This window comes from Sinocyclocheilus grahami, unplaced genomic scaffold, assembly GCF_001515645.1.
Source record: "Sinocyclocheilus grahami isolate Dianchi unplaced genomic scaffold, SAMN03320097.WGS_v1.1 scaffold764.1, whole genome shotgun sequence".
NCBI lineage: Eukaryota > Metazoa > Chordata > Actinopteri > Cypriniformes > Cyprinidae > Sinocyclocheilus > Sinocyclocheilus grahami.
The window spans coordinates 177,923-197,578 of NW_015505943.1; the positions used below are offsets into that span (position 1 = coordinate 177,923).

The 19,656-nt window shown below is 36.4% G+C and overlaps 1 protein-coding gene across 1 annotated transcript; it reads right to left on the minus strand.

The window, feature by feature from the left end:
* Nucleotides 1-15,506: 15,506 nt before the first annotated feature.
* Nucleotides 15,507-19,656, minus strand: LOC107561278 (probable E3 ubiquitin-protein ligase MID2). The gene is made up of 2 exons (XM_016245688.1): nucleotides 19,403-19,656; nucleotides 15,507-17,950 (listed from the first exon to the last, which is right to left on the minus strand). Exons 1-2 carry the CDS (start codon nucleotides 19,654-19,656, stop codon nucleotides 17,548-17,550), a joined length of 657 nt encoding a protein of 218 aa, XP_016101174.1. The 3' UTR covers nucleotides 15,507-17,547.

Sequence of the window (19,656 nt, forward strand, 5' to 3'; positions counted from 1 at the left end):
TGGTAGAAAGAACAAGTCACCCCCAGGGCTTGAGGTCAGGTCAGCCTTGTTTTCGCTACTCTTTCAAACGCTCTTTTATCTTTCCATTGCCACAGGAAGGAGATGCATCACAGTGGATGAGGATATTTCAAATGGGGTTAAGGAAGAATGATGGCTTGGTATGACCACCTGCCACTAATGGAGGTGCAATATTGAGAGTGAAAATATGGTATATATATATTATGGAATTGATATGAAATTGATTGAACTGATAAAATCAAATTGCAATGAATCAGAAAGCCGATTTAAAGGGGTCATAGGATGCCCATTTTCCACAAGTTGATATGATTCTTTAAAGTCTTAATGAGGTCTGTAACATAGTTTGGTTAACATTTCTCAATGGTAGTGTAAAAAACTAATTTTTTACCCTGTCAAAAACAGCTCTTTTCAGATCAAGCCGTTTTTGTAGCATTTTCCTTTAAATGTTAATGAGCTCTGCTGACCCCGCCCCTCTCTTCCAAGCTGCTCTCAGAGAGACTGTTTACTTTAGCCGCATTCATCCGGAAACTTGCTTATTAGCACATTATTAGAAAAGGCGATTTGCAAAGATTCATTACAAAACATTATACTCACTTCTGTAGATGAGGCTGGATCACAAATGATTTGCGCGAATATTTCTGAAGGGCTCACTCAGGGCGGGTCTAAGGTAAGACACCAGTCCAGTCTGTGCTGAAACGCTACTGTCAATCAAACTATCGTGGGAGGGGCCTGTCTGTGTGACATCACACAGACAGGCATCTGAGATCGGCTCGATTTGAGAAAGGGGAAAACATTTAACCAGATAAAAAAAAACACTGGGTGGATTTTTATCATTATACACACACTGCCAACACACATTTCAGTTCAAACAACTTGTAAAAGTGCATGTAGCATCATATGACCCCTTTAAGATATATGTGCAGATAATTTAATTAAGTACAGAGATAATCCAGAGTGAAAAAACAGAGGCAAGAGACCAGAAACAAACAGCAGGTGTTAAGTACTTTTTAAAGAACATGTACATGTACATTTATATAGAAATAAACATTTACATAGTTTTTATTGAATTTATGAATAAATAAAATGCATACATTAATTTTTATAAATAATATAAATTAAAATTCTATTTGAATATATTTTAAATATATAACATTTTACATAAAAATAAAAATAAATCCTGTGATGCAAAGCTGAATTTTGAGCAGCCATTATTCCAGTCTTCAGTGTCACATGATCCTGTAGAAAATTATTCTAATATGCTGATTTGGTGCTCAAGAAACATTTCTTATTATTGAAAACAGTTGTGATGCTTAATAGTTTTGTGGAAACAGTGATATTATTTAGGATTCTATTCAAGGAATAGAAAGTTTAAAAAAGGCATTTATTTGAAATTGTTTTTTTTTCAGGTGATAAAAAAGTATAATAATAAAAAAAAACAATAGTAAATAAAGTCTTTACTGTCAGTTTTGTTTAATTTCTTCCTAAAAATCTTATTGACTCCAAACATGTGAACATTAGTGAATGTTAAAAAAAATATGAAAATAATAATAAAACCATGTTCATTCTACATAACATTTTCTAACATCTATGTGTTTGAAACATAAGATAACACATAAGGTGCATTGAGAAGAATAAAATGAGTTTAGACATGTGTAACAGTCAATGTATCTTATGTGGATTATTCCCAGGTCACTAGCCATTTCTAATCTCAGCCCTATTTCTTAATATTTCACACACATAACGGTACATTCAACATGGCATATTTCTTCAGGAGCACTTGCAGGGAGCCAAAAACTTCATGAGATATTTGCCTCAAGAAAAAAAAAATTCTTGCATCTAAGAAAAATATAATAAATGCATTTATCATAGAGGAGAAATCAGAAAAAAATGTTTCAAGCGTTATTCAACACTGCTATCTGTCTCTCAAAGCATCTGAGTCATGATCTCCTTTATGAGTAGTGGTGTATCTTCCCAACACAAATTTGATACATTTCAGACCAAAGTATATGAAAACTCAGCTTGAGTCAGAGACACAGTACATCAGAGAGTTCTGAACCACACAAACGCCTGAGCCAATTTAATATCTTTGTTTCTGAATTGCTCTCTTTGTCTGTGGTCGCCTACATTGTTTTCAATAATTTTCCAAAATCCAACTGAAAATGTAAAACGCAGCAGGGGTCTTCATCAGGGGGTCCACAGCAGTACTGCAGGGGGGCTTAGGAATGATTGTTTGAGCTAAATTTTTGAGAAATCTGTTTTAAACAAAAATACAATATTAAGTAAACTCTAACTAAAGCTAAAGTTAAGAAGATAACATTTTTTTCTTGCAAATTAAGACACCAAGTAAAATAAAAATTGTACAAGAATAATGTTCTGCATCTGTAAGGCTGGTGTTTGGTTGGGCTCTATGTTTTCATATGTCATGTGATTCCCACGTTTCCCTTGTGTTTATGCCATGTGCTTTTGTTTTCAGTTGTGTTTCATTCTCATTGGCCCATTGATTTCATTATGGTGTTGCACATTTGCTCATTAGTAGTTTGTATTTATAGCCCTGATCTTGCCATGCATCTTTGTCCAGCTTTGCCATCTTTTGATGCTGTAGTCCAGTGTTGCGAGTTTCATGTCCATGCCATGCTTTATCTAAGTTTAAGTCATGTTTAGTTTCAAGTTATTGTTTTGTTCGTACACTTTTTCAGTGGAACCGTTACAGCATCAATAAAGATTATTTTAATGGCTTGGCAATGTAAGCATCATAACACAATATGTAAACACATTACTATAGCAAGATATGGATAGAAAAAAAACTTTACACACACACACACACACACACACACACACACACACACAAGTATTAAGTCAATATCTTTTTGTGTTTCATCTGTTTTGTCTGGCTCAGGAAAAAATGGCCCATCACTCAATGTAAGGTGTCATTCTAAGAGCTGTCAGTCAGAAATAAATGCAATGCAAAACTTATCCATAGGACAAGTGTTAGTAACGAAGGCTTGTTAGGTGCAAACTGTTGAGGCATGTACACAATTACACTGGCAATGCTAACTGTGTCTCAGGATGGTGTGATGCATTTTGACTCATGCAGCAAATGATACGGAGGCCTAGTAAGACAGTCATATTCAGACATCACAGTAGTGCAACATTGTGAAGCAGACTTGTCTCATATAAAAAAAAAGTTTCATGATATTAATGCCCTCGAGGAGCTTGCCTTTCCTCCCAAATGCTGCATATGTAATATGACACATGTATTAAAGGAATAGTTCGAGTCAAGTCAACTTTATTTGTATAGTGCTTTATACAATACAGGTTGTGTCAAAGCAGCTTTACACTGTCAAACAGGAAAATAGTTTGTCAATAATGCAAGAAGACAATAACAAAGTCATTTTTCCAGCTAAAGTCAGTTCATTGATGATTCAGTGATGTCATCATCCAGTTCAGCTTTCTTCCAATAGTGTCTCTGCAATCAGTCGGTTCACCCCATAAATGAAAATTTGCTGAAATTTACTCACCCTCAGGCCATCCAATATGTAGATGAGTTCAATGGAACATATTTTGAGAAATTACATCACTTGTTCATCAGTGGATCCTCTGCGGTGAATGGGTGCCATCAGAATGAGAGTCCAAATAGCTGCTAGAAACAATAATCCATAAGTAATTTACACGACTCCAGTCCATCAATTGTCTTGTGGAATGAAAAACTGTATGTTTGTAGGAAACAAATTCAAAAATAAGGCGTTTTAAATTTAAACCATTGCTTTTGACCAAAAAATGAGTCTATAATCCATAATAACGCTTCCTCCAGTGAAAAAGTCCATCCCTTGTTGCCCTCTCACATCAAAATCCACCAACATATTAGTTTAGAACTGTTGGGCTGCAATATTATGGATAAAGGACTTGAATTTTAGCTGGAAGCAACGAATGGAAGTTAAAACATTTTTAAATTATGGATTTGTTTCTTACAAACATGCAGCTTTTCACTTCACAAGATGTTATTTGGATTACTTGTGGATTTTTGTTTTGTTTTTATCAGCTGTTTGAACTCTCATTCTGACGGCACCCATTCACTGCAGAGGATATTTTGGTGAGCAAGTGATGAAAAGATACATTTCTCTAAATCTGTTCTGATGAAAAAAAAAAATTAACTCAAGATCACAAAAATCTACATCACATAGCCCCACCTTAATATTTTTGTAAATGCATCTATGAATCTATAAAGTATACTTGTCCTGGTCGAAATTTGGAATAATCTCCTCATGAAACTTCTAGATGAAATTTCTAGCTGAATCCCACTGAGGCGTGGCATTTCATGTGCAGTACTTGAGAAGAAATGGCAAGCACACTGAAGGGCATCAAAATACCACAAAAATTCCCTCCCTTGAGTCTTTTGTAAACTCTTACCCAGAATGATAAAGTTCCTCTGAGACAATGGTCAAGGCATACTCCAGAGAGAACGATGGCGCAGCACACCGACAAAACAGACTGGTGCAGAGCCACTGAAGCCTGAGGAAGACAAAAACATCCTGCTCATCTGTGTCCTTTGAGGAGAAGACACGTGCACTGGAGTCTCATAGGAAGGACAGCAGCAGCCTCCAGCTGTGTGCGGGCATTAGCACACCCACAAGTACCTATGCTTGATCAATGACTCAATGTTATACAACTCTTATAGTACTCATGGATAATGTGGCAAGGCAAGCACAGAGGACAAACACACCTGCTAGAACTCAACACTGCTGATTGCTACCGTAGTAAATGGTGTTTACAGAGCACTCAACGGGAGCACATTTACACATTTAGGAGAAGGCTGTCAACTTTTTGAGCACACAATCAATATTTTGTGCTCTTAATTAGCAAGCACTGCTAATTGCCTTGGGAACTGATTGGATAAGGAAATGTGGGGTTACATACCAGAATGGTGCCAGGTTCGTTGGAGAAAAGTTGGTTTAGAGGGTTATTACATTTTATTTAAGCCTATACATTTTCTTACTAATATATATATATATATATATATAATGCAGTTTTAATTGATCATTGGGGACAAAGGTCCTGAGTGTAACTATTTTGTGCACCTAGTGTAAAACAGATTTATTAAAGGAAATAAGGGTGAAATATTAAAGTTCTAATAAAAATACACACTTATGCCAAAATGTACGCTGTTGTGGCATTAACACAGGCAAAGTCATCAAAAAGACAAAAATGTCCATAAGGACACAATATACAGTTTTGTGCCTACAGCCAAATCATAGCTGTGCTGATATAGTGCGATATCACACGGCTACTCGTGTGATATTGCTCATATATATTATAGTGAGAAGACTTTATTTGGGAGTAAGGCATGGTGAGCATGTAGTCTACTAAAATATAAAATGGATCAAATCTGAGCAACCATCCTCATCAAGCAATTCTGTCATTTTTCAATTAAAACAATATTCAGAACACTTTTGCAAGCACACATAACACATAGCATGGGCAAGCACAAAAAAACCCCTACAAATTCAATTTGCAATTTTCCCGTCAGAAGCTTGGGCACATTCAGGATTGTCTTACCCAACCAAAGCTTGCAGTTTTAATTGATCATTGGGGACAAAGGTCCTGAGTGTAACTATTTTGTGCACCTAGTGTAAAACAGATTTATTAAAGGAAATAAGGGTGAAATATTAAAGTTCTAATAAAAATACACACTTATGCCAAAATGTACGCTGTTGTGGCATTAACACAGGCAAAATCATCAAAAAGACAAAAATGTCCATAAGGACACAATATACAGTTTTGTGCCTACAGCCAAATCATAGCTGTGCTGATATAGTGCGATATCACACGGCTACTCGTGTGATATTGCTCATATATATTATAGTGAGAAGACTTTATTTGGGAGTAAGGCAAGGTGAGCATGTAGTCTACTAAAATATAAAATGGATCAAATCTGAGCAACCATCCTCATCAAGCAATTCTGTCATTTTTCAATTAAAACAATATTCAGAACACTTTTGCAAGCACACATAACACATAGCATGGGCAAGCACAAAAAAAACCCTACAAATTCAATTTGCAATTTTCCCGTCAGAAGCTTGGGCACATTCAGGATTGTCTTACCCAACCAAAGCTCTTACTCAAATGAAACAGGCACTAATCATCAGTGAACAACTGTAAACACTCATGTCTAAATGGCCTGGAAAATGAGGCATAGTAATAAGCTTCAAGCCTTTCAAGCTACTCTCTCCAGAATCCTGGGACAGCTTTCAATGCGGAAGTCTAGAACCATACGAGCCAAGGTTGTTCATCCCGTTTATTATGAGCGCCTGAACTAATTAGGTAAACACTGTGCCCTGAATAAATCTGTAGTTAATCTTTCTCTATCCTCATGAAAGACTGATTCGATTACATATCAAAGGGTTAGACAAAACTAGAGAGGACACAGGAAAATCATTCCCAGAAGGACGAAGAGGTATTTTTGGAGAGGTGTTTACGCAGAACATGTGCAACTAGATCAAAGAGCTCAGGTGCTCGATTTCATTCATTATTCGACTGACATTCAAATGACCATTGCTCTTACCCTGGAGATCACATCTCAAAGACTTATGCTATCTGCATCCATCTCTACAGCATGTACTTCCTCCCACCACTTTCAAGAATTGTTTTTGGATAATTCAGTTAAACAGTGATGTCTACATTAACATTATAATCATAATAACTGATATTATTACAGAAGGATGTAGTGCTCTGATTATCTGGTGCATTATAAAGACATGACAGGGAATGAAATGATCTGCCTTCTTCAAGTCATTATTTTTATGCCTGCCAAATGGTTCTGGACTAACTATATAGCTAGACTGAAAAAAATAAAAACAAATGCAGTTTTAGACTTAAGACTTGCGCTAATTACCTAATAACTAAAATACCCACTTCTCCTATACCGCTTTCCCAAAGGGAGATTTTATTTATGCACAGTATGCAAAAAATCTCAATTGTCAGTAATTCTGTTTTAAAATCAGTCTGGTGCCTTTGCTAAGCTAAAGAAATGTGAAACAGCCAAATGGCCAGACAATACCTCCTTAACAAGGAGATCCAGGGAAGCAAGAGGAAACAGGACCTAAATGCAGCAGTTTAATCAACGAAATCAAACCAGGAACAGAATCCAGGGAAGCACAAGGAAACCAGGGCTGCGTTCAGCCCCGACAAAAACGGTGCAAAACGTTTTTTAAACGGAAACGGTGGTGCGTTGAACACCCTGTTCTGATGACGCAAGAGTTGCAACTATGGCAGCTGAGAAGGCCATTCTTTGTGTTCTTTTTGAAGAATTTTCGGAGCCAGATGAAATCGGTATAAATATGTGTTTAATACTGCAAAATACTCTCGATGTAACAGTCACTGCCCTTGCCCTCCAGAATAAAAGAGAACATCCCAGTCGAGTGAAGGGATTTGTGGAAACTGTGGTTCCTAATTATTGTGATCCAACATTTGCCTCGCAATTCAGGATGAAAAGACAAACATTTCAGGTGAAGGATAATCTGCTTGTTACCTCCAAGACTGTGTTATGATCTATATGACCTTATTATTTTTATTGTGAGTATTAGGCTTATCATTATTGCTGATCGCTGTTGTTGTGCTATGATATTGTAATATTTACCATTATATAATCAGAGGGGTATAGAAAAGTTTATTGTGTTAACGTGTCACTCCATAATACAATAGCAAAATATATAAATATGTATAGTATTTTTATGTAACATTAATCAGTATTTAGCACACAATAGAAGACATTGCAATTACTAAATGATATTTAGACAGACTTAAAGAAGTTCCAGATCTATACTTGTGCTCTTATTATTTTAGTTATTTTGCCTTTAATGTAAATAAACATGTGCAAACAATATATTTGCTCTTGAGAATTTATTTTGATGTTAATTACATTGTGCGAGCTGTCTCTTTAATACCGCGTGGTTTATATACATGCTGCTGCTGATTGGGCTGACATGTTTGACACCCACCAAACAAGAGAAAACGTATCTCAAACCCCGTTGCACACCGTTTCCAGGAAACATGTCGTTCAAACCGGAAACCGTAGCAAAACGGTGCACACCGGTTTGAGCTTGAACTTACCCCAGGGTTTAAATACACAAGGGTTAACAAGGATATAAGACACACCTGGGGAAACAATCAAAGGAACCACTGATCAAAGAAACTACAAAGGACTACAAACCGGCACAGAAAACAGTAAAATCAGAGACAAGAACTACAACATAAAAATTCAAACACAAGACAATACCAGAAACATGTGACAACCTATATATATACAGTGGGGCAAAAAAGTATTTAGTCAGCCACCATATATATATATATATATATATATGAAGTACATCTAGTACTATTTTACGAATTAAACTGTATTTTGCCTGAATTTCCTGCTAGGTGAAAATACTTTTTCATGTAAGCTATAAACACAAACATTCTAATATATTATATTAAACACAAATATTCTAATATATATAATATACTACAATATAGAACTGTTATCTGTAGCATTCAGTTACTAAATATTTCGGCTGGCTTTCTTTTTCTTTCTTTTTTTTCCCCTTAATCCTCAAGTTCTGTTCGGGGTCTAAGAAACCCGAAGGCCATTTGAATAACTCTAAGAAAACCTACATAATGGTGAAGAATCGAGTTAATACTCAAAGACTTTTCTTAGTCTTATGAGAAATGAATATATCAATTTTAACTTGATATCATGTTTCAAATGTTCACCATGCAAAATGTTACATTACTTATGTTTGATGTCTCAGAGTCTCCAGATATAAAACATAAATATGTTTAGTTTTACTGTATTTTTCTACAATGTGGTTTCGCTGAGGTCAGAAAATATACTCCAAATAATGTTGTATTATTAACATTTCCAAAAAGTGCATGCCTAGTTTATGATATGAGAGATGGTTTGATATGACAGATTTTTATTTTTAAATATACTCTTCAATTTCAATTAGTGATATTTGTTATTTATATACTATTATAGTATTTATTAATATTTTGAATGACCAATTTAATTTTAGTTTAGTTCTGAGCATTTCTTTTGTCTTTTGAGTGTTTTTAAAATGATTTCTATTTAGCTTTAATAAAAAAAATTCAGGTTTAGTTTTTGACTTATTTTCAAGCAATAACACTGATCTCAACAGAATATGAGTGTTAAAGTGATATTCCACCCAAAAATAAAAATTCTGTCATTATTTAGTCGCCCTTTTTAGTACATTTTTTACTTTCTTTGTTCTTTGAAGTATGTTGGAATAAAACCAACAAATATAATTAAAAAAAAATTAAAATGTTTGACCGAACAATGTAAGTCAATGGGAAACCGAAACTATTTGGTCACCAACATTCTTTAAAATATCATCCTTTATATACCACAAAACAAAGAAAGTCATACAAATTTAGAACAACATAAGGGTGAGTAAATTATGACAATTTTCATTTTTGTGTGGACTATCCCTTAAAGTGAGCTTATGTTGCTACACCTCCTTGTGATGGATATCCCGCAGTTATAAGACCTCAGAATTATTTTGAATGCGTAGAATCCCAGCAGGACTAGAATTTAGAACACGACTATTACAATCTCTTTTCGTTTCAGGTGAAAATCAATGTCTTGGGTCTGAATAACAACACAGGAAGCAACGTTTCTTCTCAGCTGGATCTAACTGATCGATACAAACAGAATGTCACAGAGGAAAAAGTCACATATTAGTACAGCCGAGGCTGCGTAAACCGAATGGTCACCGAGGGTCTCACACTGAGAGAGGCCAGAGAAAGCAATCACTCACCCTTAGCTGATATCAACAGTAATCCAAATCCAGCATCAATCAGCTGGAGATCTATGACCACACACTTGAGCCGGTGACCAGTTCCTTGTGCCTGTCAGAGGTCCAGTAGCTCCAGAGGTGTGCTGAGATCTTGCAGAAATTCTGGGCCATCACTCTCTGTCAGACGCTACCATAAAGCCCTGAGGCTCAGGGATACATGGACGGCAGTGTGATTGATGGTTCCTTGTGAGATTAATCTCGGTTGAGTCCAGGAACGTAATGATCTACTGCCTGTTAGATCCTCATTGCGCAGGACATAGAGCGCCGCTTCATCAGTCAGTTGGCTGGGCGCCATGCCTCCGGCCCAGTGTGCTATTTCTAAAAGACAGGTGGTCCTCCTCTGTTGCTCCTCCTCACCTCCAAATATTGCATTTTCTTGTGCAGGCTGATTGGAAAAATATGGCATTAATATACTCTGAATAAGTATGATCAATAATATATGAATTGAAAAAATAGGCCATCCGGCAACTGTATTAAATAAGGCTGTCCATTTTTTACATTCACTGCAGTGAAGCTTGAATGCGCAAGCAAAAATAGCTTTGTCTTGATTTAATGTGAACAGTGATGCATGCTAATGCAAATGACTATTTAATAGGGTGACCAGTTGTCCCTGTTTTCCAGAGGCGGTCCCCATTTTCAGTGGTCTGTCTCCGGGTGGAGCCGTTCTTGGAAATGTCCCCACTTTTTACTGTGCATTCAAAACATCCTGCCATATGCTATCGTTAAAAAGAACATTATATCATCACATACAGTGTGTAATTTCAATCTAATCTTTAGTCACATTTTTTTAGGGGGGAAAAAAGAAAAGAACTACAAATGATCAACTTTACCACCATGCATCCAATGTTATTATTACTCAATAGATGATGGATTGATGGATGGATGGATGGATGGAATAATGTCTTTATTTCAGTATATACTCAGCAATAGATGATGGATGGATGGATAGATAAATGTTTTTATTCAAGTATATGTTCAGCAATACGTAGATGATAGATAGTTACAGATAGATGATAGATAGATAGATATAGATGACTACTAATTTTGCCATCAATGATAATATTGATGTTGCTCATTCTGCTGTTTTATCTTTCATTGTATTGAAAATAATAAATGATGACAGAAGTTTCATTCTTAGGTGAACTGTTCCTTTAAGCCCATTTTTTGCATATCTGATTCAATTCCTTCCTTAAATTTCTCTCATATTGAGCAGCAGCTGGTAATATGGAGGGTGGGGGAGCTGCTGAAGGTGGTACAGTTATCAGTGGAACAGATGGGACTAAAGTGGGCTGTTTTGGGGATGTTATGAAGGTGTCAGAGTGTCATCAGGTAGATGCAGCTGCTGCAGGTGCTCATGAGCCATCAGCCAGAGCCTGATGGGTTTTACTGCTCATTACACTCAGCCTGTAAAGTCCACTACACCTCTGAATAATGCTACAGCATAACGCCTTTATGTAATGAATAATGCTGCCTGATTTCAACAGAACTTAGTGAATTAAGAGACTTTAGAGAGTGCAGGGTCAGGTGAGCTGGATTGTGCAACATGCTACCGCTATATTGGAGTGCTTTTCTTTATCTACTGCATTTAAATGTCATTTCAGGGTCGCAGAGAGACCTTTTGACCCTGTTTGCATAATTAGAATGCTTCAGTGTGATATTAATTTACCCTGACAAAGTGCCACTGTGACATATAAGAGCGATGCTTAAACACTTTCAGGCAAATCTAATTAATTTGCTGTTTTACATCACATTAAGAGACAAGGTGACAAATGTATATAACAAGTTGTTCTAGGTCCTCTAATTACTTGTGTAATTAAGATGGTAATTAGAGGGTGTTTAACTGCAGACTAGGTGATGAAGCTAAGTGGGAATTAATGTTATATTTAGCTATTGGGCAATACAGTACATACTGAAGAGCTTGATTGACAGGACTCGCTGAGATTTTGATGTAAGAGCAACCTCAGATTTACAACTCTCATGAAATTATTATCTGGTTCAAAGTGCTCACTGCAGTTTCCATCAGTTCACGTCTGCTTCTACATCTCTATATACAGACATAGAGAACAGCAGCTTTGTAAAATACAGTATGCATGGAGTCTGAGCCTGACAGAACGTATGATTAGGGGTGTGAAGCAAGGTTTTCAAACTTTTTGATGCAAACGACCCCCAACTATGACGTTTTGCTTCTGCCTGTTTGCCTGCTTGTTGGAATAGTATTATTAAACTTTGTGTTTTGGAACATTATTCATCATCTTCCTGCATTTACCAGTGACAAATAACATGTTAATAAACATTAAAATGACCCCCATCTCCCCAAAATATACTTTTTATATTGCTGTAAAAAATGCACCAGGGTTCCATTCTTACAGCAGCTTGAAAACCATACATTAGGAAAAAATTGGGAATTTGAAATTGACATTACGTAGGATCTACTGGAAATTAATACTTTCACTCAATTACACTTCAAAGGCAAAGAGTGTTTTCACAAGTCATCATGACAAATCTTTCTTTATCGTACCAATCAATCAAATTAGCCTCTTAACTGAACTTTTTAAAGACATCCATTTCCGAGTAAATTGCATTTGGACACAACAATGGTCATTTGTCCTTTTGATGAGACGTCTCATCAGTCAACACAAAAAAAGCAATGCATTTTGTTCATAGCCATTTCTGAAGATCATTTTATCAGCACTTTTTACACCTCTGCATACTGTATGCTGCAAGGGTTAGCCAGGCTTTGCATCTCTCAGAAAACATAATTTTACTTGCAGACTAAACAGGACATCTCTGAGTATTCAAGGAAAAGGAATAAAGCCTACTCAAAAAATAATGCCTCACTGAACACAGTGCAAGATTAACCTGAGATCTATTCCTCGATCAATGTGAAGCTAAGCCTGCGCTGCTTATACAGCCATCTTAACAAATCACATATTCAGCACAACAATCTGGCACATGCCAGCCAAAAGCTTTCATTCCCACATTTTAATCTTTTCTGCTGACATACTGACGCATTCACTGTCAAAGATACTGAATATTTCAATCTGGAGTCTTTGCAAGCCGTAGTGGCAAAGCAATTTAAGGTCTTGTGCTGTGGTGAAGAGCAGGCAGTGGGGTGAGCTCTTCAAGTTGGGCCTGATTTCCATGCTCACACATGGAGTCTGTGATAAGAGTCATTACCGCAGAGAGCCGTAATCACTGCCTCCACTGTTCAGGACTGAATCGAGAGCAGTGATGAGATACTGAGGCACTGTCACATGAACTCTGTGTTCAGTTACAGACAGAAGCAGCAGCTTTAGTTAAAAGGTCAATCTCACTTCTCTGAAACCTTTGGAGTAACAATCATAATCATGATACCAGAACAAGCCATTTCAAAGTACTCACTTCTGAATATAAAATAATTCATAAACATATTGCCCGATGTGGTTCTGCTTTAATGACCACATCATACGATCTTGTAGTGGTCCCAAAAAGTATTTGTACACTAAAGTCACACTTACTGCATGAATTACATTGCATTCGATTACAAAGTATCAAAAAGCGCAAACAAATGATGCTAGAAATGCTCTCACACTAAACTTCACAATAATTTGACATTTTAAGCTTGGTATCTAGCTTTGTTTCAAGACAATCTTCAGGCAGTGACTATTCCGGATTCCTTTGAAAATGCATCTTTTTCTCTACATTTTGGACACTTTTTTTCTGGTGAAACTGAACTTTTTGAAGAGGTTCTCACAAGTGGATACATTTGAAATCGGTGTTTTCGCGTTGTGGCGTTGACTGTGAAAATAGAGGTATTTCAAAATGATGATTGCCTGTTATGAGCTGTTCACTTTGACAGCACTGTTAAAGATTTACTTTGTATGTGTATAGTCTTCATATAACATTTCTGCAAAGATGACAGAATATTTACTCACAACTGTTGTCCTGCAGCAAAAGAGGATGGCATGCGCCTTTTAGACCATAAATGGAATGTTGATTTTGAGTTGCGACTAGGAGTGATATTTGCTAATAAAATGACTGTTTAAGAAGAATAGCATGAGAAGTTGATTAAAATTCTTATCCTGTAATGGTCATACATAAATATATCAATAGAAAAGAAAAGTGCACAAAGTCTACCTTTAGTGCGACCGCAGTCGTCCCAGTACTCACACTTGATGTCTTTTTACTTTACCACTTGTCTACTTACATTATGTATTCCAAGTGTTCAAGTGGACAGAAAGTTTTTTACAGAGCTTTATTTACACATTTTGATGTTTAATACTTTGCATATTAAAATAAATTCCAAAATGTCTGTTCAGTATTTAACAGAGGACACAATTTAGTAATTGTGGTACTTCTAATTAATTGATAAAAAGCAGTTGCAAACATTTGATAAAGTTTTCCTTGAAATCTTTCTCTTTTGGGGCACATGACTTCCTTAACATAATTAATGATGGGATATGCTTAGCGTCAAATACTGTTCCTAAGCAGTTATAGAGTGTGGGTGCATTAAAGGAACTTTTACATTTTTATTTTCTGACCTGAGGCAGTCTTACACTACTTCCAGTTGCATGCACGCACTCTCAAGTCGACAAGACAGTAAATGTGTGGGTATTGGGACAGACCCTTAATCTTGAATGTGTACAATGGATTTGTGGTCTCTCTATTGCCTTCTGAGATTAAAACATAAGACTACACTCTAAAAAATGCTGGGTTAAAAAGGGACAAACCCAGCTGTTGGGTTGTTTTGACCCAGCGGTTGAGTTGTTTTAAGTCAAGTCAAGTGAAGTCAAGTCAAGCTGGGTTTGTCCCTTTTTAACCCAGCGTTTTAGAGTGTACAATTTAATTTACTTAAGCAGATATATCTGATGTTTTGAGGAATTTTCATGGTTACTTCCATGGATTCCATTGGTAACCAAGACCTGCTGACAGTAAGATGAAAGTCCATAGTCAGTAAAAGGCATATATCCAAAATATATATATATTTTTTTCTTATGATGGAATTTTGTAGATTTTTACCCCCCCCCAAAAAAAAAAATCTTCCACAGTGCATGTATAGAATTTAGAAACTTGAAATACCTTTTTGAAAGCATGCTTATTATTATTCATTTGTTGCTTATTGCAATGGTATTTAAACATCCTTAAAAACTCTAAAAAATGCTTGGTTAAATACAACCCAGTGCTGGGTAAAATAGGAACAAACCCAGCAATTGGGTTGTTTTGACCCAGCGGTTGGGTTACTACCCAGAAGGTTGGGTTAAACATTTAACCCAACTGCTGGGTTAAACCAACCCAATTGCTGGGTTTGTCCCCCACAGTTAAAGCACTGGGTTGTATTTAACCCAGCATTTTTTAAGAGTGTACTATGTGACTATATATGATTAAAGCTTATAACTGCAAAAGCTCGTTACGCTGACCTTTGTGTCATGTATCCTGAGTGTGGAACCCTCCCTTGTGCCAGATACAGCAGCTGAGGAACATAAGCAATGCCCTATTACATGACTGTGGGCACTGAGTGCTCTGCCAGTGCAGCAGGGCTCCTCCTATGCACTTTTGCTCATAACCTTATGGCCGTATTTATTTGGCATTACTAACCTCCTCCTACAAAACAATGTTCTGAAAACCAGGACAATGATGGAACAAAACACACATTTGGGATCAGACTTTTATTTGGACTCACATAAATAACAATAGCTCATATATATACTTTTTTTGTATATTATAAATTTTTTATATAATATATATTTCCTCCTATGATTTACATTCTTTTTTGCCAAGTTATATCTATTGAAACAGAAGCATTATGCTGATGAACACACAGCTGCTTGAGCACATAATAAAGACTAAGAGACTAAAGGTTCTTTCATTTTTTTTTGTTCAGAAATGTAAAAACAATTGTTTGAAAACAGAAATGCAATTAGTTCATCAGTCTTAAATGCAAAGAAAAGCACAGCTAACTGGAAACCTGATATGCCATAATATCTTTCCTGGACGTTTCTCATAAAAAATGTTTATATAAAACAGTAGAGAATATCACAGGAAATACTTCAAACTGGGCCAGATCGTCATGCAGTAACCCAGTGAATCGCACTTGAACAAATAGATCATGTAGATCAAACTATATCAGAGATTGACTCGTGAGTTCTGCTTTCAAGCTCCTCACTTTTACCTCTTAAAAGCCTGAAAATGCATGAATATAGTGACCTGAAATGAGAAAATCTCAAAACAGTTCCTCAAGATTAGCCTATGGATATCACTAATGATCAATGGAAAGACGGTCTGCAATACAGCTGGCTCTTTTTAGCATGCAGAGTTGCACTCAAGACTGTCAGAATGTGAGACCAAGACACATGACAGCGGCTGCTGCATTGACAGCGACAACAGAACTGACAACAGTGTGACTGAATGAACTGAGATGGAGGGACAGTGCAGTAGTGGACATCTCAGGGTGTGTTCATACAGGAAACACACTGACAATCATTTGACATTGCTGTGTCACACTTCACCCATACTGGTTGCACTTTCAGCAGTGTAGAACTCACCAAAAAAGCTCCATCAGTCTAAAAAGTGTCTTATTATGGCATTCAGATATATATTTATTGCCCAAGACCAAGACAAATTGGATCAAAGACCAAAATGATCAAGTGGAAATAGTTTTGAGACTCAAGAACTTCATGCAATTGGCCAGAAATCATTATAAAGTTCATTATTGCTCTACTACACCATTAATGTATCATCTACCATCTACCAAAACCACGTTTTGGAGAAGTATCTCAGGTTCAGCATGCTATCGCAAAGATCTCTTGCTACACACTTGATTTTATTTATTTTCTTTGCCTGCACTAGCACAAGTGATTGTCTTTATCCCAAGACTGGGCGTCCTTATTTTAGCCCTGAACGTCACACTGCGGAAGATCGTGTAAGATACAGCCGTTAAGAAAATTAAACTACTACACTGGATTTGCTTTGGATGCACATTTGAATGTTAAACGGATGTTTTGTCAATCTTTCAAATAATTTTGAATGGATGGATCAGATAAATATGGACTATAGTCTAGAAATTCAGTTCTTGATGGCGTTTGAATGAGTGTCAATGGACGAACACCTCCACAGATGGGGTTTTGTGATGCATTATATATCAACTATTAAAGATACATGTTAAAAACACCTGCGGAACTTGTGCCTCATGCTGTTCACTGAAAACAAAACCAGAAACTGAGAAACTGAGTGAGAACAAATCACAGAGGAAATACATATCATGCCATCATCTTCAGACATATTTTAAACCAAAGAATTATCTTTTCTCCCTGAATATGAAAAGTGTGTTATAGACCCATCAGATTATAAATGTAACCCTTATTAGAAACACCAAATTGTCATCCTAACATAATCCACTATATTCAGTCCAAAAGGAAGTCCAACCCTGTCTCATGTTAGCAAGTCTTTTTTTTTAATCACAACAAATTCAACTCTAAAAAGTGCTTTTAGGGATACATTAAAACTGACAAAAAAGCAAATGTTTAGTCATAAATAATTTACAATTTCCCCCATTTCAGCTGTTTAAATCTGAGAGCTCTTAATCCACTCGCTAAACACTCAGAACTATCAGGAACAACTAAAGATCCAACTTCAGCCCAGTTATGAAAACCAGGAAAAGAAGAAGGGCAAGGGAACTTTCTGCAATAACTCCTATGATGCCTCAGTGGCAGCTCTTCACTCCAGACACATAGGGCGCATCCTGTTGGCGGCAGATGCTCTCTTGCTGCTCGCTACAGTCCACGAAGTCAGGCACGGGCAGCCCTGACATGATCATCAATGACTTGTTCCAGATCATGAAGGTGGGAGCCACTGGAAGCAGGAAGGAAATGTCAAAAGTGTATATGTGCTGGGAGTTCATGGCGTCGTAGAAGGACAGGGCGTTGTTGTCGTAGTCCAGCAGCACCCCGACCCTGCGCAGCTGTAGCGACGCCTCCACGATCGACTCCTTGTTGTTGTGCCGCACCAGGAAATTGTTGTTGCAGCGTGAGAAAACCCAAGACGATGAGTTTTTACCGCTCCATTCGTTTTTGGGTGCTGACTTATAAGCCACACCAAGAGCGTACCTGAAATAGATTTGAAATGTTGCCATTGGAAAGCAGGTGAGATAAGACATGACCAAAGGACTGAAAAACTGTTTTTAACAACTTGATAGTTCATTACATAAGACGTTTTATTGAAAACTCAACTGAACTTGGCAGTCAGTGATCAGTAGCAATGTCCCAAACCAAAATGTCCCAAAATAATGACAAGTCATGAATATTACCAAATAACAAAAACAAAAAAAAGGTTACATTTATAATAAAACAAGCATAATGTAAAAATTACACACACAATGTCCTCTTTTAACTGTGCATATCTCAGAAATCTGAACTTGTCAAGAGTAACATTACATTAAGATCATAAACATTTTCCAATTATTGACATGTCTGTTAAATGTTTTACTGCATACTGTGTTTCTTAAGTGAAGTAATAAACCAATAAGAGTGGTTACATTAAAAAACAAACCAAATATTGTCACCTGCAAAAAGCACCCAATAGTGTAGTTAGGAAGTCATGCTGTATATATATATATATATATATATATATATATATAAATTGTACTGTGACAACTTGGACATTTGAGTTGAATTGAGTAAACTTGAAATTTTAAGACAGCAAGAACACTTACTGTTTAAGTTGAAACAACTATATGTGTGTGTTTATATATATATATACATTTGAGCTTTTTGTTAAAATACCTTGTAATAAATAAAATAATAAAAATGTTATGAACTAGAAGGCATATAAATGGAATAGATTTAATGTCCATTCATACCAAGATGATAACTAGAACTACAAAATCAAATAAAAAAATCATAAAATAAAGTCCACACCACACCAACAACAATAATTACACAGAGAAATTATATCTTTGGAATTAAATTTTTTTCCTCAGCTGATGAATGCTAAAAATACTGACAGCAAGTAAGAATCCATCTGATTTTAAGCATGTAAAGCATCAGGCGGCATAAATGCAGCATGCTTATAATAAACAAAATATTGGTGTGGGCGCTAATATAGTTATCATTACAGATATCTTTTTATCTAATATTTAACATTCTTGATTTAAACGGGCCTTTATATCTTAAATTGACTTTTTTAAAATTTTGACACAACTACAGTCCTGCCAACACCCAGTTCTATCCAAATAGTGATGAGGGTAAGAGATATGTATAAAGTATTTAAAAAAACAAAACAACAACAACAAAAAAATCATTATGCATAAAAAAATTTGTGTGCTGCATGCCCTTAGTGAATATCTCACATTTTTGTAGTGTGGAAAAGAGCAGCTTTGAAATTTTGATATTTTACTGGAATAAATTTCAAGCAACACAAGGGCGGGCAGGTAATGACATAATTTTTCTTAAAACAGAAAATGATCTATGGGGGAGTGTGACTCTCTCAATTGCCTATTATATACGTTTGACAATTGCCTATTAACATAGATCCAAGCCTGAAAATCTGAAATCACTTACCATGTGGAGGCTCCCAGTAAAACCTCCCAATAATGGCAGCCACTGTCGATGAAGACGTTGCCAGCGGCACCGTAGGATCCGGTTCCGCTGAAGCGTTCTGGAGTGTGACTCTTCTTCAGTGAGCTTTCATCCTTCTCCATGGTCAGACAGTCATTGGAAAGGCGCAGCTTCTTGTGGGATGTTTTGGGGTCCAGTTTGAAAGGCTGACCTGAGGAGCAGATAGGACAGAGATGGGTGAGATACAACAGAAACAT